This window comes from Musa acuminata, chromosome BXJ2-1, assembly GCF_036884655.1.
Source record: "Musa acuminata AAA Group cultivar baxijiao chromosome BXJ2-1, Cavendish_Baxijiao_AAA, whole genome shotgun sequence".
In the NCBI taxonomy this organism is placed as follows: domain Eukaryota; kingdom Viridiplantae; phylum Streptophyta; class Magnoliopsida; order Zingiberales; family Musaceae; genus Musa; species Musa acuminata.
In genome coordinates, this window is record NC_088338.1 from 37,063,716 (window position 1) to 37,089,056 (window position 25,341).

Sequence of the window (25,341 nt, forward strand, 5' to 3'; positions counted from 1 at the left end):
AGTTTCTTTATAGTCCTAAAAGAATATAAAATTCTTAAGTTTAACTTATATCATAGGAAACTTATAATCGGAAAGAAAAAATAGAAACATAAGGCCATAGGCAATTACCTCTTATAATGCATAGATCTCTCGATTGTCAAACACTCTTCTAGGTGTGCAATGTGATGTCTTCATGTGATATCAAGGCCATATTGAATATCATAAGAAATCTGAACTCAAAAAAGAAAAAAAACAATAAGCATCTATCAGTTTGATCTAATTATGCATGATTAGCATACACAACAAAATATATAGTCTGCACAAAAATTCTCAAACAAAAATGAGACAAAGATAGTAACTTACAAAAAAGAAACACAAGAGAAGCAAATTAAAATCACTTTAAACCACATAATTAGATTATAACAATTGGGCAAAAATTATAGACCACATGTTTCATCAATTGGGCAATAATCATATCGATAACTATGAAATGATAAACAATAAATAGGAAACAAAAATCCGACTCGTAGCTGCAATGATAGTCATGTTGTAAATAAGCCTACTAAAATGCTGTAAAAGGCTGTAAGGTTTCTAACTTACCTTAGGCGGTTGCGCTCATATTTGAAGATCTCGAATCCATGCACTTGTATGAAAATGTACTGCCTCTTTGACACCACGAAACTTCCCATCGCAATGTTACCAACAACAGATCTTCATGCCAAGCACTAGAGAAGTCTTCCATTTGGAATCTTAATCATTTCCACCTATCCACCTTTTCATCTTATGATGACATTAAATTGGGCAAAAGGCAGTTCAGGTTTTGTTATTTTGGGAGTCTCAAAGATATTCCAAAACTTGACTGTCTCATCTGCTGCTGCAGAAGCTACTACACCTCCCAGTGGACTCCCAGCCAAGGAATGAACCCGGGATGAATGACCGGAAACCTCAGCCACTCTCGTCATGGATGGGTAATTCCACAAGGTGAGTTGATTGTTCGGCGAACCATGGGAGGTCAGTAATTCAGATTTGTTTTTGTCCCATAGCAATGCACAAACTTCAGAGCCAGCATCAATCGAGTTCAAGCAAGCACCGTTAACGGTGTTCCAAAACTTAACGCAATGATCATTGCAACCTCCACCAGAAGCCAGCAGGTTGCTCCGAGTTGGGCACCAGTCAACGGCCTTCACAATGGAAGTGTGGCTGCTGATCCTGTGAAGCCATTGACGTTGACGTGGATGGTCACGTGAGACAGGCATGCAGGCATCCCATATGTGCACTAGTTTGTCCTGCCCTCCACTCGCCAAATACCGCCCTGACAACACGGACCATTTAAGACTACAAACTCCACGCCGATGCCCATTATAGAAACAGATGAACAGGTCATCCTTTCTAAAGTCATAATCAACAACAGTGCCATCAAATCTTCCGACTGTCAAGATTGAATTACTTCTCCACGCAAGTGACGACACAGGGGCCTGGTTCTCATCTTCCATCCCATCCACGACATGTCCTGTTGCTAGATCAATCAGGGATAAATCTGAATTGCCAAATGCGACAGCAAGAACTGCACAGTCTGGCGACCAGCGGATGCAAGTGATAGGTCCTCTGTCTTCTACGGGTTGTAGAAGCTTAGTCGACTCGTTTGCAGCGTCCCAGAGATACACTGCGTCCTCAAGGCCAATCGCCAACACATTATTGCTTCCCCAGTCGAGGAGATTCAAAACATTATCATCCAACAAGCCGTGGATTACCAAAACCCTCTCTGGTTCTTTAGGGATTCGCCTCTGCTGCTTCTTCTGCGGCCGAATGGGCTCGTCAAACTCGGGCAGCTTGCTGGCCGACGCTTCAGGTGCAGTCTTGAAAGCGAGGATACGAGACCTGTTCTTCAAAATGCACTCGTCAAGAAGCTTTTGGTACGCCACGCTCGATGGGGATTCCCTCGAACCATCACGCTGCGGTCTCGAAGGCCCGGTTAGGGCAAAGCGTGCGTAGTCCATGTCCATCGCCGACCGGAACGGGATGAAGCGGTCGTACTCCACACGCCTAGAACGCGAAGAAGACATATTTTCCAATCGAAACCAGAACGAGACTGGCTAGGTGACGAAAAACGATCGAGAAAACCAGAAAGATCGATCTTCCCACAAGAAAGTCGACAACCAAGAATCGATTAAAAGAACCCCAAGACCAACAAAAATTCTGAACCCTAATCAAAATTTCGACGGATGAAGAACCAAGCGAAACGAAACAAGAGAAAAAAGAAAGGAATGAGATCACCGCAATAAAAATCGAAGGGAAGGACCCTCGCAGCTGTGCCCGTTCGTGTTCGTCGGAGAGCAGTTCCGACCTTCGCAGAACGACGAGATCGCCGAGAGCCGAGAGCCGAGAGTCGAGAGTCGAGAGCCGAGAGTCGAGAGGAGGAGAGCGCGCGAGGGGAGAGAAGTTGTTGTGATTGCAACAGAGTGGGCCCTCGGGTTATATAGATGCCACCAGCCCAAGCGTTACATTCTAAAATCGTTCCGTTATATTTACCCAATCTACGTAGCGGGTAGTTTGACATCACACCGTTATATACAGCTATCATCTACGTTAAATTTCGTGTACCTTACTCTTTTAGAATTCGTATGTTAAAGAAACAAGACGTGGCTTTTTTTTTTGTACGAAGCAATGTTTTTAAACTACTAAAATTATTATTAATATAATGAGATTTGATATTCTTTTATTTGTCACTAAAAAAGAAAATTTTTAAATAATATCTATAAACTGATAATATTTTTATTAATACACTAGGTTTTGAGTCTCAAATTATAATATATCTTATTTTTTAATTTTAAATTTAGTACAATATTCATTCACATAAATTATGCATCTAATTAATCCAACAAAGATCAAACAGTGAACAATTAGACAAAACTAGAAGTAAATGCTGACCATTCTCAATTTAGATGATAAATAGTTAAATGCTTGAATTATTAAGAAAACATGACAATTAATCATTTTTTAATTATATTAATTTATTATTATTATTCTAACCAAAATTCATTGAAATTTCATCTTAAATTGTTGGAGCAAAACAATGATATACAAATTTTGATGAAGAAACAAATAAGATATTAAAATAATAAAAATAAAAAGATAAAATTTAGAAAGAACTTAAAGACATGTAATCAATGTCTTAATATGAAAAACTCATCCTTACATATCGGATTGATCGAGATTCTAATCTCAATATTTAATCCATCTTATCTTTGCGAACATAAATAAATATTATCATAGAGTTAGTTAACTAGCCTCTCTTAGCATATCAAGTAGCAAAATAATAATAATAATAATATTTTTAAAAAATAAAGAGGAGAAATTGTATTGAAATATGAATTAATAAACTATAGCCATTTACAATTCTATTTATAGAGCCTAAAAAGCATCCTAAATGTCATAACTGATATTGTTGTAAGAGACATATCCTTTCATTAAAATATCTTTTATGCATATCAAGATTATCTTTACATAATTTTAATTTTTAAAATATAATACTAAGAAAATTATATTTATTTATAAGATAAGATTATTGGAAAAACTTTTTATTTTTTTCTTTTTACCTGGAAAATGATGACTTCACTAGATTATGTAAAAGACTGAGATACTTTTCTCTCCCTTTATCAAAAAAAATATAAAAATATCAATAAACCAAATACGACTATAATGATATATTAAATAATAAAATAATACTTTTAATTAATATCTTAATAAATATAGTATGAATTATTAAAAATATAATAGTATTGTCAAGAAATAATCATATAGGTTGTTGTTATTAGATATCAATTTAATTTTCCTTAAGTCATTTTTGCTATTTTTGACATAATTTTGATTAAAATGTGTTAGAACGGATAAAAGAGCAAAAAAATTAAATTAAATTTATAAGTTATGAAATCCATAAAGTAGATTAGAAAATATTTATAAAGAGTATAAAAGAGTTTATAAAAGGTAGAACCAAAATATATGAGATACATTGTTCTTAAAATAGATTCCACTACTTCATAAATTCATAAAATTATTATAATTTTATTTAGCTAAGGTAATTAAACTCTAAATCAAAAACATTTTACATGAAACCTTTATAAATATTTTGTAGATTGTTTCAGTTTTTAAAACTTTGATAAAAATTTATTGGTTTTTTTACCTTTTCATCACATTTTAACTTGATATGTTAAGAGAACTATTTAGACTTTGGATCACTTTAAAAAAAATTATATTATTATCCACTTAGAATACTCTTTAAAAGATCCATAATTTGTGAAAGAGGTTTTGGGGGATATAGATATAAGAGTATTATTATTAAATAAAAGTGGAAAAAATATCATTTCTAGAATTCTTTATTACAAATGATCATTAAATTAAAACTAGGATGCTTTATAAAGTGATATAATAAACACTAAAATTAGAATGTCTTATGAAAAGATATAATAAGCCATGTAAAAGTTTTTGTTGTACAAAGCTGATTGCAAGCTTCTATGAGTACATTTTATGATCATTGGTATTCTTTTATATTACAAATAATGTTATTTTTATCATAATATGAACACCTAGAAAAGAGGAAAAGAGACCATCATATGAAACTAACCTGAGCTTATCCAAGTAAGATTTTCTTTTTAGGCAAGATTTTGATTTTTTAAAATAAAATAATTGAAGGTAAAATCTATCAAACAAAATTGCATATGTAGCAAAAATCATCATACCACCTAAAATGGTATAAAATATATTATGCGTACTAGTCTAGATGTGGATCGATATGCGAATTGCTTTTGTTTTAAGTGATATAATCTAAATTATATATGAAAACCTTAGAATCACCATATTTCTCATGGATGATGCTTACCCATTAGTCATCATTTCTCTCTTTGGTACATACTCTCTTCTTATCCTTCTCTTCTTTCTTCATGTCATTTCTCACTACTTTGTCTCCTCTTCCTCCTCCCTCCTTTGATCCATCTTCTTTCTTCTTTCTCCTTCACTGCTTCCTCTTCTTCCTTCTTCCCAATCCAACACAAATTGATATAGGACAAAAGCATATTATTGGATTATCTTATATTAACAACTACATAAATGCTTTTATGTTCAACATGACCTCTTTTGAGTTTGGCTTCTCAAATTGGATTCTCATATTATTAGATACTTCAATCACCATCATTTTGTGTTTGTCCAATGATCTTATATAGTATAAGGTTTATATATTTTATTTTCATATACAAAATATTTAAAAATATTAAGGCCATATATAAGATGTTTAAAAATATTAAGAAAGACTAGGTTAAACAACATAATTGTTCCATTTATTTATAGTCATAGCTTGAAATATCCGAAAGAAAATCCATTAGAAAAATATATTTTCTATTAGTAACTCATTGCAAAATTACCATCATATTTGGTATATTTAGATGCTTTCTCTATTTAATAACATTTATTACTTAAGAGGAGTCTTGTCTAAGTGGAATTAGAATACTTTGGGTGATATTAATGACAAGGTTGATATTAATAAGTTAGAGGTTCTAGATGTCATTGCTATTATCTTAAACAAGGATGTTATAGAGTTGGGATCCCTTTATAATCATATTCAGACTCTTACTATGTATGTTTACCTAAAGACTTAGGTTAAGATCAAGTTTAAATAGATTCAGAACGAGGATAAGGATATGAGATTTTATCATAATTTAATTATTGATAGATATAAGTAAAATTTCATTCATAATATTCAGAGTGACCAATAGTATATTTATCAACCTGAGCTTATCTCTCATAAATTCATCTTCTTTTATTCTTAATTTTGTGGTGGGGATATGAATAAGCCCTTTTTTTTTATTTTAATTCTAAATCCCTTTAGCCTAATATGAATAGTATTCTTAATGATCAAGGTTCTGAGTTAATTAGATACTTTAACAAATATAAAATCTGTAAGTTTCTAGGTCGTTCGACTTTAGTAAAAATCCTGGGACTGATGGGTATACTTTTAAATTTTATCAATGCTACTAAGATACTAAAAAAGATTATCTTATTGAGGTCTTTAATTAATTATATTTTCATGCCTTTTTGTTGGTTGATTAGGCTAGAACCTTCTTTGTCTTCATCCCTAAATATTTAATTCCTAGAAAAATTTTATATTTTTCATCCCATTTTTGTAGGTAATGTGGTATATAATGTTTTGTCTAAGCTTTTGGCTTCTCATATCAAATCTCTCTTGAATAATTTATTTCATATTGAGTAATCAATTTTTCTCTCGAGTAGAAGTATTCATGATAATATTTTGATAGCTTAAGAAGTGATTCATTCTACATTTGAAATAAGGGTAAGAGTCCTTTAGTTATGTTTAAAATTGATCTTGAAAAAGAATATGATCGTCTTTCTTGGGATGTCATTTTTTGCATTTATACTCTTTTAAATTGTTTTATATAATTTCTGTCTTGGATTAAAAATTATATTTCTATTTCTATTTTTTTATATCTTATTAATTATAAGGGCTCAAGGTATTTCAAGAGCAATAGGGGTATTGGGGACTATTATCCCCATATCTATATATCATTGTGGCCCAAATCCTTTCTTGCCTATTTCATAAGGCTATTGAAAATAAATTGCTCACCCTATTTAAATTTAAAAATGTATCTATTTCTCTCATATTATATATGCAAATGATATTTTGACATGCTTTAGGGTGAATAAAAGATTTTGCGAAACCATTAAGGATAATCTCAAGGCTTATGAGACTCTTATGAATCAACTTATTAATCTTAGTAAATATGATTTTTTTTTTCTCGTAGCATGAGAGTTGGTAAGAGACATGATGTCCATTCCTTTAATATCAAAGTAAGAAAGTTCTATTTTAAATACCTTAGTACTATGATCATCGCTCATAGAATTCTCAAATCGCCCTTTGATATTATGTTGAGGTCTTAATGGTAAGATTGATTCTTGGAATAGGTCTAAGTTATCCTAGGCTAGTAGGTGTTAGGATCATAATGACACTAAGAGGGGAGGGTGAATTAGTATTACAGTAAATTTCAATCGATTTTAAAGGTCCATCAATAAATCCATATTGGAAATGAAATTAACAAAAAATATGAGTAAGGGTTGTGAGTAAAGTAAATTAGTAAGTAACAATAAATCAAAATTAAGAGAAGTAATACAAATCGATTTATAGTGGTTCAATCTTTTCGACCTATATCTACTCTTGATTTCTCTTTTGTCGAGGCCATTGGCTTTCACTACTGATCTTTTTTCCAATGGATGAAAATCAACTATCATTATTATAGCTTTTATCATTTTAATAGGCTTATAAGAGAACCTCTATACTCACTCTTTTATAATATCTCTCATCTCCTATAACTCAGAATCACCTCTAAACTCAGAGAAAGAGACTCAAATAATATCCAAAGAGAGAGCTACAACTCTTCACCAACTCAGAAATTGATGCTCCATCAACCAAACCTTAGTGGGCTATTTATAGGCCCCAAGAGGCTTAAAAAATAGAGCCAAAAAATTTAAATTCTTAAAATTTTAAGACATAGGCGGTACTATCGTTGACATATGGTAGTACTACCGTTATAACTTTTGATATTACAATTTTAGACTTTTGGACAATATAACTATCATAATTTTTAAATATTAAGTAGTATCACCATCAATATAGGTGGTACCACTACCAATAGCATTGACAAATATTGTTTTGTGCTTATCGGTTGACTTAAGTGGTACCATCACTTGGGCCTAGCAGTACCACTATCCGAGCTAACTCAAGTCCATTGTTTTAGCCTTCTAATAGGCCTAATATAACCTTGGTCAAAGCCTATTGGCTTTATCAACAAGTTGGCATGGTTTTGGCCCAATCCTAACTTAGTTTGACCAAAAAGACATCAAACAAGACTTTAACAATTTAACAACATATCCTGCATAATATTTTATTTTGGCAAGTCATCCAATCTTTTGATACTTTATTTGAAACTCTAGCATGTCACCCTTTTCATCGGTATATCGCTCGATCCATCGGCATGTCAATTTTTCTACGATATCTGATATTTTAGCAAAATATCTGATCCTTCTAGCAAGATGCCCAAACTTATACCATAAAGTTCAATCGTCCAACTCTATGCCCAATGTCCAACATAATACTTTTCTTAGCATAATTTCTGATTCTCCTACTTCAATAATTTGCCCTTGATAGTTCGAGTCTTTGGTCGATATATTTCCTATGCCGCTTCTCTCAAAAGTATATTAATTTGTAAACTCATCAATTGATTTTATTATCAAAATATAGAATTGGATCACCCTCATTATTATTTTTTAAATATCACCCTTTTTCATGTTTTAAATGTCTTGATGCTTAAGAAAGTATTTCAGAATATTATATTAAGGATTTCTTATAGTAGAACTTTAATAATACTAATGGCTTTATCTAATTTCCTAGGATATTATTACTCTCCCCAAACAATATGGTGGTTAGTGCATTCATTTGACCACTACTAGTCTTGCTCTTCAAGTGAAAAAGAGTTTCCATAGTGTTAAATTAGGAGTCCATCTTTAGGTCAAAGTTATTACTGTTAAATGACATTATTTCCCCTTAGAAGCATGTTAATTCTTCTCTTGTTAATTGTTGTTGGAGTCTTTTTCTCTACATTTTCTCCATGAGGGTTTATCTTTTTTCATCGGTGATAGTATTTTTATTAATGTGATGCATGATAACTGATTATTTGATGTCCCTCTTTTATTGAAGCTAACATTTATAAATATGGATTTCAACTTTGAAAATGTTATAATTTCTACTTTGATTTAGGGTTTGTCTTTTAAGGTATTAAACCCATTTCGAATGGTATATATCAATCTATATTAGTATATTAACACATGGTATGCTGGTGGTGTATACTGGGGGTTTGGCGAGAAAGAAAAAGAGAGAGAAGTGGAAGGGGCGATATCGAAACAGAGAAGGAAGGAGGAAGGAAGAAAGAGGGAAGAAGTGGTGAAAGAAGAAGGAAGAAGAAGAAAGATGATGAGGAGAAAAAGAATAGTAGTAGTGTACTTGGGAAGCTACAACATTAGTAGTACTGGTGAAGCAATAATATCATCGAAGTGGCAAAAGTAACAACAACAATATCTTACTTAATGTCGAAGTTGTAGTGAGAACAGTGATGAAGTAGCAACAGTAAGGCAGTAACATCTTACACAAGAAGAGGGCTCGCATTTATGATGGCGAGTTAGTGACCTCTTATGCAACAATGAAGCATGACGATAATAGTGACAAAAGCAGCAATAGCTAGATGACAATATCTTAAAGGAGAAGAGAGCTCGCATTCGTAAGTCATAATCTCTTTTTTTTAACATTAATTTGGATAGGATCTCCACTATATCTTTGATTTTTTATTAAGTTAACTAAATCGCTAAAAATGGGATAGTCCGCATATTGGCTCACATCTGGACAAGTATATATCACCCATCCTATACCATTTTTGGTGGTGGTACAATAAATGTTGGTTTGGTTAATAATTAATCATGGGATACATGTAAAATACTATCCTTATTTGGGTTAGTGGGTGGACCTTCAGTTATAAGGATTAGTATTTCCTTAGCCTCTATGATGATAGGAGGGTATGGAAGGCGCAACTATTAACTAAATTTGCTTATAGGTATTTAAGAGGTTGCTCTAGTAACACTGGTTTGAGTAAGGAGTGTTAGGTGAGGCTATAGAAGGTTCTTATCCTCCCTAGAATTTAATTATTTTGTTAAAAATTGCTTCATCATAGGCTTCTTACCACCGAGAGATTAGCTAAGATTGGTATTTGTGATTTTAAACTGTGTGCGCTATTGTACGGGGAAGGCATGGATATACAGGATCACTTATTTTTTGAAGTGCAAATTTGCTTGTGAAGTATGGAGTAGGTATGGAGTGGGCTAGAGATTTTGGTATATCCTTTGCTCATAAGAATGATTAAAAACTTGAGGTCCAGAGAGGGGGAGAGCCTTACTAAAATCAGTTATTAATTATTGAGAGTCTTGATTGCCTGTGACATTTGGTTGATTTGGAAGGCCCAGGCCACCTTCAAATGGAGTTAAGGGATTAGCTTTCTCAATTCTGTCTAAGGAATATTTGGGGAACAATCAATTACTTATAACTTAGTCCAAACCCAATTATAGATGGTTTCAGCTTAATTCAGATGGTGCATTTAACATGCTGGATGGTTATGGTGGAATAGGGTTCCTTCTTATAAATAATGCAAGGACACATATGATGGTAGACTATCAATTTATCAAAAATCATATGTTGAAAACCTGAATAAATTATGATCAAATATGGGATTGACCTTGCGATTGAAGAGAGGGTCCTAAGTTGATAGCTGAATATGATGCAAAGTTGATTATTAAGTTCATTAACAAAGAAGAATCTCTTCTATGAAGTTCATTAAATTGCTTAAAATGTATTTGGATTTTTATTTTGAGACTTCATGCGTATTTTGTTATGCGTTTAGGGAGGAGAACAATAGTACTAAATGGTTAATACATTTTGCTCTTTGTTCTAAGTCTTCTAGCTTATAGAGATTGGTTTGGTCATCTTGATCATTTTTTCAGTACTCTAAGGAGTATGTTGTAGCTTTTATTAGAGATTTACAATAATATATTGTTTTATTATTATAGCTGTAGATATCAATGCAACGAAACTTGCAAATAAATTTAGTAAATTTAATAGGCCACATAGTTAAATAAAATGATCATAATGTAAACATGATGTTTTGGGATTTGCTTCCAAATTCTATGCTTCACCTCAGGCCCTTTTGTACCTTGCCAAAGCTTTGCTTCATCAAAACGTGTCAAACAAGCAAAGTTTGGATTGTTAAGCAAATGTCTCACCAATGATTAAGTTTTCAGACATTGCATAGCATTGCCAATGCCATATCTAACTTGCTCCAAATAACCTATAGCTTAAAGCAGGTCAACCAAAAGAATGATACTAAGTATATAATCACTAACAGATGAAATATCATGCAACCATCAAAAGACATTATATTGTACAAGGCTGAATTAAGTCAACATCCTAAAATTTATTCAAATAGAAATAGACATTTCAGAGTACTTCATTCTTGAAGATTCAAATATTACTTGATTATTATGAGTTTTCAACATAATCAAGCAGTCAAAATCTAATCAATAAATGAAGCCCACTAATCTGTAGAGTGTTTTTGTTATTTAGTAGGCACTACTCTTCCTACATGATTAATGTAACAAATGAGTACTATGGACTTGAATAATATAATGAATATCCCATGGCCTAGAGGGATACATTTATATATGTTTAAACTTCCTTGAGATTTTGTAGTAGCTAAAGGCTCTTGATGTAATCGCCATGTTTATTTTTGAATAATCTGATCATACTTGTTTGAGGCTAAGGCAGAGAGATAAGAAAATAAAACTTCACAACTTACCTATAAAGGCCTTATTCTTGTGAAAGCTCTAATGTTCTTACATAAATTCACTGACTAACTTATGACCATAAACCATAATGTCATGTCTGCAAAGCACCAGGCATGATTTCAAATATAATTAATTGTAGTCTTAGTAGTAATTGTGTCGGTTTAGAATATAATTAGGTAGTCTTAGTAGTAATTGTGTCGGTTTAGAATATAATTAGGCCAACTCAAATAGGAGCCAACTAGGCCCGAATTAGACTGTTTTGGGTCAATAGAAAAGCTCAAGACCCAACAGTTGGGTCAAGCGGTGGCACCTCCAAAGGCTCAGTCTTCAAGACAGTCTCCAAGACTATGTCAAGCGATAGTACCACCAGACTAGGCGATGGTACCGCCAGACTAAACGGTGGTAATGCCCAGACACAATCTACCAGCCTGTGTTAAGTAGTGGTACCTTTAGACTAGGCATGGTACCACCCAGTGTCAATATTATAAGCGGTGGTACTGCCCAGCATAAGCGGTGATATCGCTATTACCCCAAAAACCAAGGATGAGACACTTTTAGGCTCTAACTTTGAATCCATTTGGGGTCTATAAATACCCCTCTCATCCCTGCTTAGTAAACACAAGAATTAAGAGCAAAAAGAAAGAAAAACACTGTTATAATCTTATGGGAACTCCTCTCAAGCTCTAAGTATTGGTGAAGTTTAAGAGAGGAGCTAATGGGGGTGTAAAGGTTCTCTCCTGAACCTGTCAAAAGGAAAATCGAGTTATAAAGATAGCTGATCTTTGCCCATTGAAAGAAGATCAGTAGTGGAAGTTGGTGGCCTCGAGTGAAGAGGAATCGGGAGTGGATCTAGGTCATGATGACCAAACCACTATAAAACTTGGTTTACATTTCTATTCTTGCTATTTACCTTTACTGCAAATTGCCTTACTTGTTACTACATTCACTACGCTTATAAATGAGCTATCAAGTTAAACTCATCTTTTTGATATCGATTTTTATCGAAATGATAGATTTTTAGAACCGACATGACTTTTATCATTGCACTAATTCACCCCCCCCCCCACCCCCCTCTTAGTGTCAACTCGATCCTAACAGTTGGTATCAAAGTCATGTTTTTCCTCATTTGGTTTAACACCCAAGATAAATGACTCTTTTCGGCTTTCAAGAGGGTCACTCTATCATTCGTCCTCTTATGTTCAATGGGACGGACTACACATATTGAAAAACTCAAATGAGAGTTTTCTTACTTTCTTTAAACTTTGATTTATGGAATATCATTGAACTTGGCTTTCAAACCCCCTCTAAACCTTTGAATGAATGGAATGACTTTGAGAAAAAAATATTTTCTTTAAATGTAAAAGCTATGAATGTTTTGTTTTGTGCTTTGGATAAAAACGAGTTTAATCATATTTCCATTTGCAAAACTGTGCATGACATTTGACACACACTTGAAATTACACATGAAGGCATTAATAGAGTTAAAGATTCGAAAATTAATCTTTTGATGCATGATTTCAAATTATTTTGTATGAAGCTAAGCGAAACTATTATTGATATGTCCACTCGTTTTACGGATATCATCAATAATTTAAAAGCTTTTGGTAAATATTTTTTAAAATTTGAACTTATTAATAAAGTTTTATGATCTCTTTCTAAAAATTGGGATTCAAAAGTAATAACAATACAAGAATAAAAAAACTTGAACCATTTTCCGATTGAAGAACTTATTGAGTCTTTGATGACCTATGAAATAACATATAAAGCACATAATAAGCATAAGAACAACCTTCCAAAGAACAAGAAGGATTTGACACTCAGAACTCAAGTGATGATAACTTTGAACTCTTAGCAATAAAGCTTAAAAAGTTAATGAAACAAGAATCAAAGAATAAAAATAAACTTAAAAAGAATACAACTACTTGCTATGAACGTAAGAAGACAGGATACTATAAAGATGAGTATATAAAACTAAAGAAGAAGTTGTCAAAGAAAAAAGAAGCACTCAAGGACGAATTGAGCACATCCGAATATGAGGAGCAAACCAATAAAGATGAGGTGACCTTTCACAATGAGCTATGTAACTCACCCGAAATGTATTTACCTAATTTTGAAATTACTTGAAGCATTTCATCAGCTGTTTTTAAATTAGTTTAGAAAAATTATATATAAATTGTTAAAAAAAATATTGATCATAACAATTACATATTTTATGACAAAGAAACAAAATGTTAGATTTAAATCTATTGCTTATATATTTAATAAGATTAATCCTATATATGTTTTAAGAAGCAATAATGTGTATCTTGATTATATCCATATTGTTTTTCGATTTTAAATGATGATGCATTTTTGTATGGAAGACTTACGTAAAATCAATCATAAAATTTGATACTAAAAGAACTTGAGCTATTTATAATCTTATAGGAATCTATCTACGTTGCTTTCATTGAATTATCCGAAAAGTGATTTTGATGATGATTTTGGATTTCTTTTAATATGATTCATTTTAATAATAAGATGATATATCCAATCGAATCATTTATCGATGTTTACGACTTTGAGATGTCTTTTATATGAAATAATTTTCTTGATTCTCGTATGATTCAATCTTTTAAGAAAACATTCATCCAAATGAATCATGATTATTCTTTTCACAAATTGTCCTCCTATGATTCTATTCGTTATTTACTAAAAAGGAAATTTATCAAGATTAATCATTCACGAATTGATCTTTCATATTAATATCTTTCATGTCATGATCTTTATATGACTCCTTTGTAATTATGATTTGTACATCTCATCACCCAATTAATTTTTCTTGATATTCTTTATGCGACGATATACAATTATGCATGAAATACTCATGATATTATGTTGATACACACAAAAGAAAAATTATGATCATGCATGATAGGATGTAATGTAATTTGATATTTTAATGCTATCATTATTTGAAATATTTATGATTTAGAATGATTCATGCAATACTCATGATTTTTTTTATGAAACGATGTGAAAATCAACTATCATTTTCTAAAATGATATCTTATTTGAATTTTTCATATTGAAAAAAGATTGCTACTTTATCTTTTATCATGATATAGGAATTGATGTAAAGGAAAAAGAATTACAATATTGTATTCTTTCCTTCTTATTGACAATGACAAAATGAGAGAACAATTACCAACTTGCATGTTTCTTCAAACGGAAGCAAAAAATTTACTAACTTGCACATTTCAATTATTTTGAATTTGTATTTAACAGATAAGCCCGTGCAGAACTTGAAACCATACATATGCCCTTGTGATTAGGGACATTTAACTTCAAATTGATAGATAGACAGATAGATATGACAAGAATTTTAAAAAAGTTTAAATCTAAATCAGTACTTTTTACCTCAAATTGAGTTTTTTAAATAAATGTTAACTGGAAGAGGATCTTAATATCTGAAGAGGCATATATCCTGCAATAGAATTCATAATAATAAATACAACATGCAAATAATTATTGTTTTTAATCTTGTATTTTAATAATAATGTGACTTGTACATGCAACCGTGAAAGATTGACGAACTCTTCTGGGAAATCTGTCGCACATGAATGGATGCATTGAAACACAATCAATAAAATCTGTTGCTCTATTTCCTTGCAACAGCATTCAAGACAAAAGGCAGCTTTGATTTACATATAGCTCATCTGAAATCAGCTAAAGACTTACACAACAGAAGAAAATAAATCAAAATTCTAAGCAGAAATCATAACTTTTGAAATGAAATTTTCTAATGGAAGAAACTGCATGGGGTCAAAATTTTACGAAATCTTGTCACTTTACGAAGCCATGAAATTTTAGGAAGCTATGAAATTTTGTCACTTCCATGCTTTCCTTCCCTGGAACTGCTTGCCTGACCGCCTTTGCCGCTGTTTTTTCTCCTGCCTAGAGCGAGCTACTTTTGCTCTTTTGGCAGAAAGAGGCATCTTCTTTTTATGTTCCTTTTGGCGACTGCTTAGACCACCCGTCTGTCAACAAATCGCAGATAAGCAATCAGTCTATTCATTCCAAAACAAGGTGCCTGGTTAATGTAGACACTGAGAAGAGAATGACTAATGAAGGGGAAGGAAAAGCAAAAGGAGGCAGAGAGGAAGCTTTGATTTGCAGCAGGGAGATGGGGGGTGGCAGGCGATCCTTTCCATTGTGTTAAAATTTTGCAGACTGCCAACCAACATAGGAAAAGCAAAAGGAGACGGAGAAGAACAGGATCTACATTCCACTTGGGGGATAATTAAAGAAGATTATCACCTTACTTGAAATGCAGATCAGAAGTGTACCAGATGCTCTGAAGACTAAAGCGCAGGATGTTAAAATAACAGCTTTTGAAAAAGCAAACCAAAAGTACTTAAGGAAACCAATTGCGAGCTTTAAAGGAACATAGGCAAGATGTGTATCATAAAATATAGGAATGTCACTATATTTTAATCTGCACTAAAAACAAAAAATTGTCACGTAACATGTCGTAAATCCAATACAGGATAACCTTTTTTTGTTTCACAGCAGTTCTGGCCTGATACTTTCCTCTATCCTCCCTCCCAGCTCTTACTAGGGCCAGTCGTTCCTCCTTGCTAAGCTTTCTTTTAATGTGGACCTAAAGAACAATAGTTCGTTGATGATAAAGAGAATTAGTTCAACTTAGAACAACTCACAAGCTTATGACATAAAATCATAATTTAAAGTAAAGGAAATGTAATCCAAAGTAAGAATAGCTACCAGTACATTAAAAAAAAAAGCTAGCAGTACATCAACATCTAGCTATTCATCATGTACTTTTAAAAATACTCATACAAGCTCTCGTGCAGATATGCTTCCATCCAGAGATCAAAAGCATGGACCAGTGATCTCAAAAGAATCAATGCCTTGAACAACATATACAACACCAGAAATTTGCATTACAGAATGATAATATATGTGAGAGCTAAAATCGGATCAATTGGTACATTATTAAATGAGTTCATCAATTTTACATATAGTTGGAACATTACAAAAGGAGTTTATCAACCTTACATAGTCACATAATTACCAAATAGGGAAAAGAAAAAGAAAAACATTCATACCAAGAGAAAGGATGAGAGCTCACCTCTAGCATAGCAGGATCCACTGGCTTTATACTTAATTGCTCAGAAGAGGGAATTTTGAAAGATGAGACTTTCGAGTCTATACCCTTTCTCAAAAGACCTTGCTGAGCCATAACCAGCTTTGCTTCTTTCTTTGCCTATGAGATTCAAAAAAGAAAAAAGGCAAAGCTTATAAGGTGCCCACATAGTGAGTGAATTTTGGTGATTAAAAATGTAATCAAGAATATAAGATCCATTATTTCATCGAACATTAAAAAATAATCAGAACACTAAAGAAGTTGAAGATCCAAATTTCTCAGAAACACTAGCTTATGCAGATGTTACTATAACTTCATATCAGATAACATGAGCGTATGAGTAACAAAGTTCAATGAACAGTGTCAGAATTTTACTGAATCTATTTCACATAATTAAGATGAAAAGGAGCACTAAGTTTCCGGTGAACACACCTTCAACTCTTTTATACGTTGAAAATCTTCATTAGAAAGAATTCCATCTGTTTCATCTGATGCTTTCTGTGACATCTTGGCCATTGTTAGTCTTTTAAGGGTGCGAAGACTTGATTCTGAAGTATTCAGTTGTCCAACATAATCCGCAAACTTCCTCTTCTTTGATTTGGCCTTCTCTTCCTTTATTTCATCGTTGTCATCACAAGCGCATTCATGATTACTGAGGTCATCATCATTGCAGATGTCATTAGAAGACTTTTTCCTTGATGCATCTAGCTCACTGGAGATATCCATATTATCATCACTAAGATCCACATCTTCTTTAGTATCACTATCATATTCATCATAGGCAGCATTCTCATCAATATCATCATCAAGATCATCACCATCATCTTCCTCCCCATCAATGTTATCACTGTTACCTAAATCTTCTTCATTTTTTTCATCTGAAACCTCATCATCCTCTTCTTCATCTTCCAAAGAATCATCCTCTTTCTCTGTCTCAGCATCACTGTCATACTCATCATCCAAATCTGATGCAGAAGCCTCAGCATCAGAACTGTCAGTCATCGAGTTATCAACGTGTTCCAGCAACTCTATGTCAGGCACATCAGTAGCTATACTAACTTCTCCATATGCTTTTGGCCTTGCTTTGGGATTGACCGGACGGCCACGGTCCTTTTTGACCAATAAAGAAGGGCATATCTGAAAACAAATAAAGCTCAGAATAACAATCACAAGCTATACGTCTGAAACAAAAATTGTTAGACTGAAATACATATTCCAACCTCTCTGAATAAAGTTATCAAGGAGCGAGCTGCTGAAGAAACTGCCTTCTCATGTGATTTTTTGTACAAGACCAAGTCTTGAAGCAGATCTTCATTCATTAACTGTAAACAACCAAAATGTGACAGTTAGACAACTAGTTTCTTGTAGACATTTACAAGCTTTTACAGGTACATATCTATTTCAAGTGGTGCACTATCCTTCTCAAATAATTTTATTATTTCTCAAATTGAAGCAAAAAAAATAAAAAAAAACAAGATTACAGTTAATTAATATGAAGATGGGTAAAATTTTGAAAAACAAAAAACATAATTATTAAGATAATTGCATTTAGAATTTGAGTAAGTAAACATTCAACGGACCCAAATCCACATTGAGTACTTTTTTGTGACAATGTATAGACGAAAAAAAATTAGAATTCCATAACAAGTATAGTTCTTTCACAGATTCAACTTCCTAGAAAATCTGAAGGCACGTTATAAAAGTTCATCATACTGTCAACATCTTGTATCTCAGATGGAGTCTGGCTAAACTGCTAATGTGACGAGATCATGCTAAAGTGACAAGATGATATATTAAGTAGGCATGAACCATGGAATTGTGATGCATCTCATACAAGATGATGCAAAGAATAAACCTGTCGCAAACAAACTTGAACAAATAATTGACTAAATGTAAAGCAATACCAAAGGCATCCTGATACAGATCTCCATCACAACATTCAGCCCAACAGCAATGGCCTGACAAGACAAATAAGAAAGTCCATGATCAACAGTTCAACTATTAACAGATGAACATGACTGAAAGTAATATCATTTTCAGCAGTACCTCTGTGCGAGAACGATCATGCACAAATTGATTCACAATTTGTTTAAATAAGGGTTCAACCACATCAGGAGGTACTATTCAAATAAAAACAGCTTCGATGAGTTCTTCTATCTGAAGAACAGAACTGGGAACAGCATGCCTTGACTATGAATGCTTAGAAAATCTACAGTAAAAAAAGCACAACCATATCATGGCAGGCCTGGACAGCTGCAGCAAGCAAATCGGTGACATCACGTTGATGAGGCTAAAAAAAAATAAATACAAATAAGTATGGTTTCAAGTTAAAATACATATAAGCAAAAAAATCCTTGTTTACCTGAACATATTTTTGAAGAAACGGATAAAAATTTAACGAGATCAGACGGTGCAATCCAACAGTTGTGGCTATTACTTTAACATCATCATCCAATCCTGCAACACAAAGTAACAACAATAGTCGACAAAAGAAAATTTCATATATCAACCAATAAATAACACATGTAGTCTAACATAGAAGAGAAATTTCATTATAAATTACTGTTATCAGCTTAGTGTACAGTGCGAACCAATCTACCAAAACATTGAAATGACATTGACTATAGCCTTTCAATATAATAAATAAAATTCACCCATTCAAAACATTCTGAATAGAGTAAAGAGCCACATATAACTCTTTATAATACATCCCTATCTTAATCACATGTAGATTCAAGTATTCAGGCCAATTTTCTAAAACATTAATGATCTCAATGGAACAGCATATCTTAAGCATGGTCTGCAGTACCGAACTGTACCGCCCGGTACGGGCGGTACGTACCGGTCCAAGTGGACTGTAGTAGTGCACCTTAGCACTGTAGCAGTGCTACAGTACTCGGCACACCTGGGTGTACCGCTCGGTATACCGTACCGTACCAGTACCGAGCCCAGGTCGAAACACCGGTCCGATACGGTATTACGAACCTTGATCTTAAGAACTTAATCACTAACAGGAAATTGAAGATAATGAACAATATAGAAAATCCTTCTTTTAATTAACAAGAACTTGCAGGCTAACAAAGCCACCACCAGACTTGCTATATAGATCAGCAAACATCATCCATATGCCCAGACAAGGCCAGCAAGATATATTTCAAAGCAAGGATTGAAATACCATATCATACCGGTGTTTCGAGGTTGGTTCGGTATGGTACGGTATGGCATACCAAGCGGTACGCCTAATTTAGGTGTAATGGAGTTTAGGATAACACAAATATGAGAAAAAAAAAGAGAGTGAGAATAAAATGGAGTGAAATAGGAGAGAAGAAGGGTTTAAAAACATGAGAAAGGGTCGAAATCGACCATTACCGAGCTGTGCCGGGCGGTAACGGACAATCCGCATACCGATAACCTATCGGACTGGTACGTACCACCCGTATCGAGCGGTACCATTCAAATTGTATACCTTGCTTCAAAGCAACATAAGCATGACTAGCAGATTATGAAAACACCTGGTAGGGACATTATGAACAAAGTCAACCAAACATAAAGCATGAAAATAAGTGCATAATCTGTCATACGGAAGTATATCAAGATTTTTTTTTCCTTTTCTTGAATTTTTATTCAGGAGGAAGTGGATAGAATTTGGATAATAACTGGGGCATTGTGACAAAATTCACAGTTTCTTGAGCACACACAGATGAAAGATGGATGTCACATATAGGGTTCATGAACTAAAAAGTACTAAATGATAATGACTAGAACTAAAGGACTTGCAGGATTTGAATAAACCAACCATAGCTAATTCCAAATTCACAGGTAGGATCCTTATTGTTTCACGCATAAAAGCTGCATGAAAAAAATCTTATCCTACATAAGAAACATGATCCACCATAAGTAAATAACAGGAAATGCTCTTTTCGTCAAATGTGCCTGCAGAAAATGTGACACTAAAAATATTCCATTGTAGGTTCTTAGAAGTTAGAATATATGGTTCCATAAAGAAAATATTTTATTGTACCTTAAAAACAATCAGGAGCTAAAACTTCATTAGTCTTAGAAACAACATAGTGAAAGTGTGCAAGAGAGCTGTCACATGCATGTTGGTAGCTGCAATGTGTGGAACTCACAAAGAGACATTTTCATACTAAAACCTGTTGCTAGATACATGCCACAGAAACAAGGTATTGCATCAGGACCCAACTGATTTATTTTTGACCAATTGTGCATATCCAAAAAAAGCCTGATGAAATCAGTAAACAATTAAGATCATAATGCAATAAGTATCAGTAAGATCTTAGTACCTAATCAAATGCAAGGTCCTTGGCCAGTCTATAAATTATAATATGTGATACAACTTATTATCCTATTTTGTAATCTTGATAAAATCAGGTCTACGAAATCATAGAGTCAAGATGTATCCTGGACATAACTGTTAGTGAAATTGGATAATAACTGAGGCATTGTGATGAAATTCATAATTTCTTGAGCACACACAGATGAAAGATGGATGTCACATACAGGGTTCATGAACTAAAAAGTACTAAATGATAATGACTAGAACTAAAGGACTTGCAGGATTTGAATAAACCAACCATAGCTAATTCCAAATTCACAGGTAGGATCCTTATTGTTTCATGCATAAAAGCTGCATGAAAAAAATCTTATCCTACATAAGAAACATGATCCACCATAAGTAAATAACAGGAAATGCTCTTTTCGTCAAATGTGCCTGCAGAAAATGTGACACTAAAAATATTCCATTGTAGGTTCTTAGAAGTTAGAATATATGGTTCCATAAAGAAAATATTTTATTGTACCTTAAAAACAATCAGGAACTAAAACTTCATTAGTCTTAGAAACAACATAGTGAAAGTGTGCAAGAGAGCTGTCACATGCATGTTGGTAGCTGCAATGTGTGGAACTCACAAAGAGACATTTTCATACTAAAACCTGTTGCTAGATACATGCCACAGAAACAAGGTATCGCATCAGGACCCAACTGATTTTTTTTTTACCAATTGTGCATATCCAAAAAAGCCTGATGAAATCAGTAAAAAATGAAGATCATAATGCAATAAGTATCAGTAAGATCTTAGTACCTAATCAAATGCAAGGTCCTTGGCCAGTCTATAAATTATAATATGTGATACAACTTATTATCCTATTTTGTAATCTTGATAAAATCAGGTCTGCGAAATCATAGAGTCAAGATGTATCCTGGACATAACTGTTAGTGAAATTGGATAATAACTGGGGCATTGTGATGAAATTCATAATTTCTTGAGCACACACAGATGAAAGATGGATGTCACATACAGGGTTCATGAACTAAAAAGTACTAAATGACAGTAACTAGAACTAAAGGACTTGCATTCACAGGATTTAAAGTGTATATTTTAAGTGTATATTGGTATCTAAGAAACATGTAAAAAATAATCTGCTACCTATTAAGAAATATATAGCTTTCCAAGCCACAACAGTAGTTATATTGGTCCATAAAAGTCCCATAAGAGTTGAGCACAACACTCCAAAGAACTCTGTACAAGGCTGTGTCATAGTTGTATCACCAGAACACTCAAACAGTAGGTTCTTTATTGGCACTCTAGAAAAAACGGAAAACTACAATCCAACAGACAAAATTTTCAGTTTCACAATAACTGCTATCATGATCATGATCAAATTCAAGAGATCAAGGTTTTATTCAAGTGTACAAATGACTGATATTGTTGGAATCTTCACAATAAGGTAATAGATGGATCACAAAATAACATCTATGATAGGTCATAGAAAGTGTTTTTTTAGTTCATCAGGATGGACATGTCAGTACAATACATGCCGATCAGCACGGTTTAAACATATGGCTGGAACAAGCCTTGTGCTTGATTGTGTGTTCAAGGACATCCTTGGTATAAAACCAAACACCATGCTAGTATTATACTAGCATGACATAGTTCGACAATCATCAACCACTGCTGGCAAACTTGAAATATTATCATACATCATCAAATAGTAAAACTAATTGTCATCTGAACAATCATCATCAAATATTATACCACAGCAGAACAAATTACCTTTGAACTTCATTGTCTTTGTTATGCTAGGACTATGATGTTCAAATCAAATAACATTTTTCTCAAAATGAGAAGATTATTTCACGAGAAAATTAATGATTGATAATTTGATCATCCACAATAAATCACAATGTATTGACCACAAAAAAGGTCAGATCTGCACCAAGAAATGATCAAGTACTCATCAAACATAGATAGTTTTAATTGCTTATGTTAGATAATTCACCAAAAATTATTTATATATTTTCATGATGAATAGGTTAATTATGATGAATCATGATTTATATACATCTACCTATTCTAACATTAAATAAATACCAAATTTTGGCACATTAAATAGTAAACATTATACATTGATACATGCCCATATCCATCATATCAATATCTTGCACTTGTATCCATGACTTCATAACCAACCAACCAATCAAACGAGCATTCATTATAATAAAGAATTAAACCTTCATAACAGTAATAAAAACAAGAAGAATGATGGAATTACTTGAATAACACCAAGAGGTCCTCCGGAAGTTCAATTGCAAGATCAACCTGAAAAAGAGTCGATGCAGTTACAAAAATACAAGTTGTTGACTTAATATGTAGACTTATTATGAGAAAAGATGAAACCTTTGCAGTAATTGTATATATCCATGGTGATAATGGTCCAAAGCATAAATCAATCAATACACATGCTGCTTTTGCCTGAAGATTGAAAAATAAATGCTTACTTAGAAAGCCAAAAAGTAAGTTGTCTATTCATAATTAAACTTGGTATGAAACCAACAAACACGAGATGATAAGAATGAAGACAGATAGCCCGCACAAGCATTAAGAAGATGACGATGAAATTATTATTATCTGCAACAACAGATTAATATGAATTGTTGAGACTTTTGATAAGAATACAAATGCATGTAACGTATATCACCCAGATGCATCACTGCTGAACCTGAGAGAGAGCATGCTGGACAGAAGGATGTTTCCACAAGAAAAAACTATCATCAACTTGATTTAGGAGGCTAATTGGAGGAAGACGTGCCATCAAATGAAAGGAAATCAGAATCCATCCAAATTAATTAATATATAAACTAGTAAAAGGTGTTAAAAGTTTTAACTTAAAACAGAGACCTTTCACCTGGAAGCAGTGCTTGTATAAGTGGTAATAGGGACCAAAAATTTGAATTACTGTTAGCCAATTTGCAGAACAAGAGAGGCTATTTATTCATTATAAAAGAATGTAAACACTCGACAATTTAGTTACAGAAGCAGACTCCTGGTGGCTAAAAGTTATTCCAATAGGAAAAAAATAGGATAATTAGTTTAAAAAACATTATAGGGTAGGTGATCATTTAGAACATACTTGTGAAGCACATCCAAATAAGACATGAGGACTGCCTTCTTCCGCTGCAGATATATCCAAGACATTCAAATAAGAAGCATCCCAATAATCTTCAGTTCATTTGAATTCTTCCCCAAACAAGCTCAAGTAATCAGTAGGTTGCATGTGCCTGGTTACTTCAGTTTTAACAATTTCATCAAATATTGAAGACAGACCCAACTATTCAAGTACAAAATTGCCAAATCAGGTTGTAAATTGATTTGATAAGAAACCATATCCATTCACATAATATGCATGAAAAAATAATTTAATTAACATTAGTTTCTTCATAAACTTATTGTGGAATCCTCTAAACTAAGAAAGAACACTTTTGAACACGTGGAAAGCCAAAAAGCAAAAGAATTTCTATTAAGTAATATGGAACACATCATCTATAATTATTTCAATGTTTGACACAAAATATTACAGAACAAAATGCAAAGAAGAAACAAAAGAGCATCTGTAACTAACAATGTGGAGACTTGTCCTTGTAAATGGCAGTCCAAATCCTTTGAGAAATGGACCTGCATAGCCATCGTGTCTCTCACAATTCAATTGGAGATTCATATATGTCATTGCAGCTGCCAATAAAAAGTTAAAAAAAAAAATTAACCATCAAATTTTAGTTCACAAAGTCAAATAGAGTGGAGTAGTTTATCTCATCATGTTCCAAGGATTGTCAATCTTGGTCCAACCAATTTAGATTGGTACCACCCGGTACGGGCGATACGTACCGATCCGACGACATACCAGTACGCGAACCGCCCGCTACCAGACAGACTAGTCTTACCATGAAACATTTAGGATCATGCTTATGAGTACTAACATGTTTTCAACACTGGCTTTTTATGGCCTTAAGCAACCCTCCACCTTTTTCATTCGGGCTTGGGACCGACATTGGCGGTGTTAGAAACATTGGTACTCATAACAAGAAATCAAGTAAAGAAACTAATTTTCTTTGAGAAAGATCAAAATTGAAACACCTAGAAGGAATTTAAAAGTGACAATTGTAGATCCAAAAAATAAATATACTTCTGTCTAATTAGACAACAAAGAGGCCTTTGAATCATGGCACTACTCGTTTTTTTAAACCTAACAATGAGAAACATTTTTTTGCCAACACATAAAAACATAAGAAAGTTTGTTTTCTCTATGGCTGTGATTTTGGTGGAGAAAGGGGGAAATTAAGCATAGCCATCTCTGAACATATCACTAACCTATGACACAACGACTTCCAATGCAGAAAATCCTAGAGAAAATGAAGTTCTCGATTGAGGCATTCACATCAACATAATAACTCTACTAGATTGAACATGTTTCAT

General features: G+C 33.2%; 2 protein-coding genes across 9 annotated transcripts; both read right to left on the minus strand.

The window, feature by feature from the left end:
- Nucleotides 1–755: 755 nt before the first annotated feature.
- LOC135598258 (cell division cycle 20.2, cofactor of APC complex-like) lies at nucleotides 756–2,042 on the minus strand. The gene has a single exon (XM_065091790.1). It carries the CDS (start codon nucleotides 2,040–2,042, stop codon nucleotides 756–758), a length of 1,287 nt encoding a protein of 428 aa, XP_064947862.1.
- A 12,993-nt stretch (nucleotides 2,043–15,035) lies between these two features.
- LOC135599155 (uncharacterized) lies at nucleotides 15,036–24,909 on the minus strand. Of its 8 annotated transcripts, none has more exons than XM_065093942.1 (12): nucleotides 24,002–24,909; nucleotides 23,269–23,343; nucleotides 23,144–23,190; nucleotides 18,933–19,027; nucleotides 18,801–18,860; nucleotides 18,617–18,690; nucleotides 18,475–18,528; nucleotides 17,791–17,892; nucleotides 17,003–17,707; nucleotides 16,556–16,690; nucleotides 15,959–16,066; nucleotides 15,036–15,443 (listed from the first exon to the last, which is right to left on the minus strand). In XM_065093942.1, exons 7-12 carry the CDS (start codon nucleotides 18,499–18,501, stop codon nucleotides 15,294–15,296), a joined length of 1,227 nt encoding a protein of 408 aa, XP_064950014.1. In that variant the 5' UTR covers nucleotides 18,502–18,528; nucleotides 18,617–18,690; nucleotides 18,801–18,860; nucleotides 18,933–19,027; nucleotides 23,144–23,190; nucleotides 23,269–23,343; nucleotides 24,002–24,909; the 3' UTR covers nucleotides 15,036–15,293. The 8 variants fall into 8 exon arrangements, with proteins under 8 accessions (XP_064950014.1, XP_064950019.1, XP_064950017.1 ...); XM_065093947.1 differs by lacking the exon at nucleotides 18,801–18,860 and adding an exon at nucleotides 19,940–20,082 and having other exon boundaries at nucleotides 18,617–18,779; XM_065093945.1 differs by adding an exon at nucleotides 19,940–20,082 and having other exon boundaries at nucleotides 18,617–18,823.
- Between the last annotated feature and the right edge of the window lie 432 nt (nucleotides 24,910–25,341).

What these genes read in the sequence shown, in the direction of transcription:
- LOC135598258 (XM_065091790.1), bottom strand. Translation starts at nt 2,042, where the DNA reads ATGTCTTCTTCGCGTTCTAGGCGTGTGGAGTACGACCGCTTCATCCCG.
- LOC135599155 (XM_065093946.1), bottom strand. Translation starts at nt 18,501, where the DNA reads ATGGAGATCTGTATCAGGATGCCTTTG. An exon ending in TCTGTATCAGGATGCCTTTG is followed by an intron (nt 17,893 to 18,474) that starts GTATTGCTTTAC and finishes GGTTGTTTACAG; the next exon opens with TTAATGAATGAAGATCTGCT. An exon ending in CTGCTGTGAAACAAAAAAAG is followed by an intron (nt 15,444 to 15,958) that starts GTTATCCTGTAT and finishes ATTTGTTGACAG; the next exon opens with ACGGGTGGTCTAAGCAGTCG.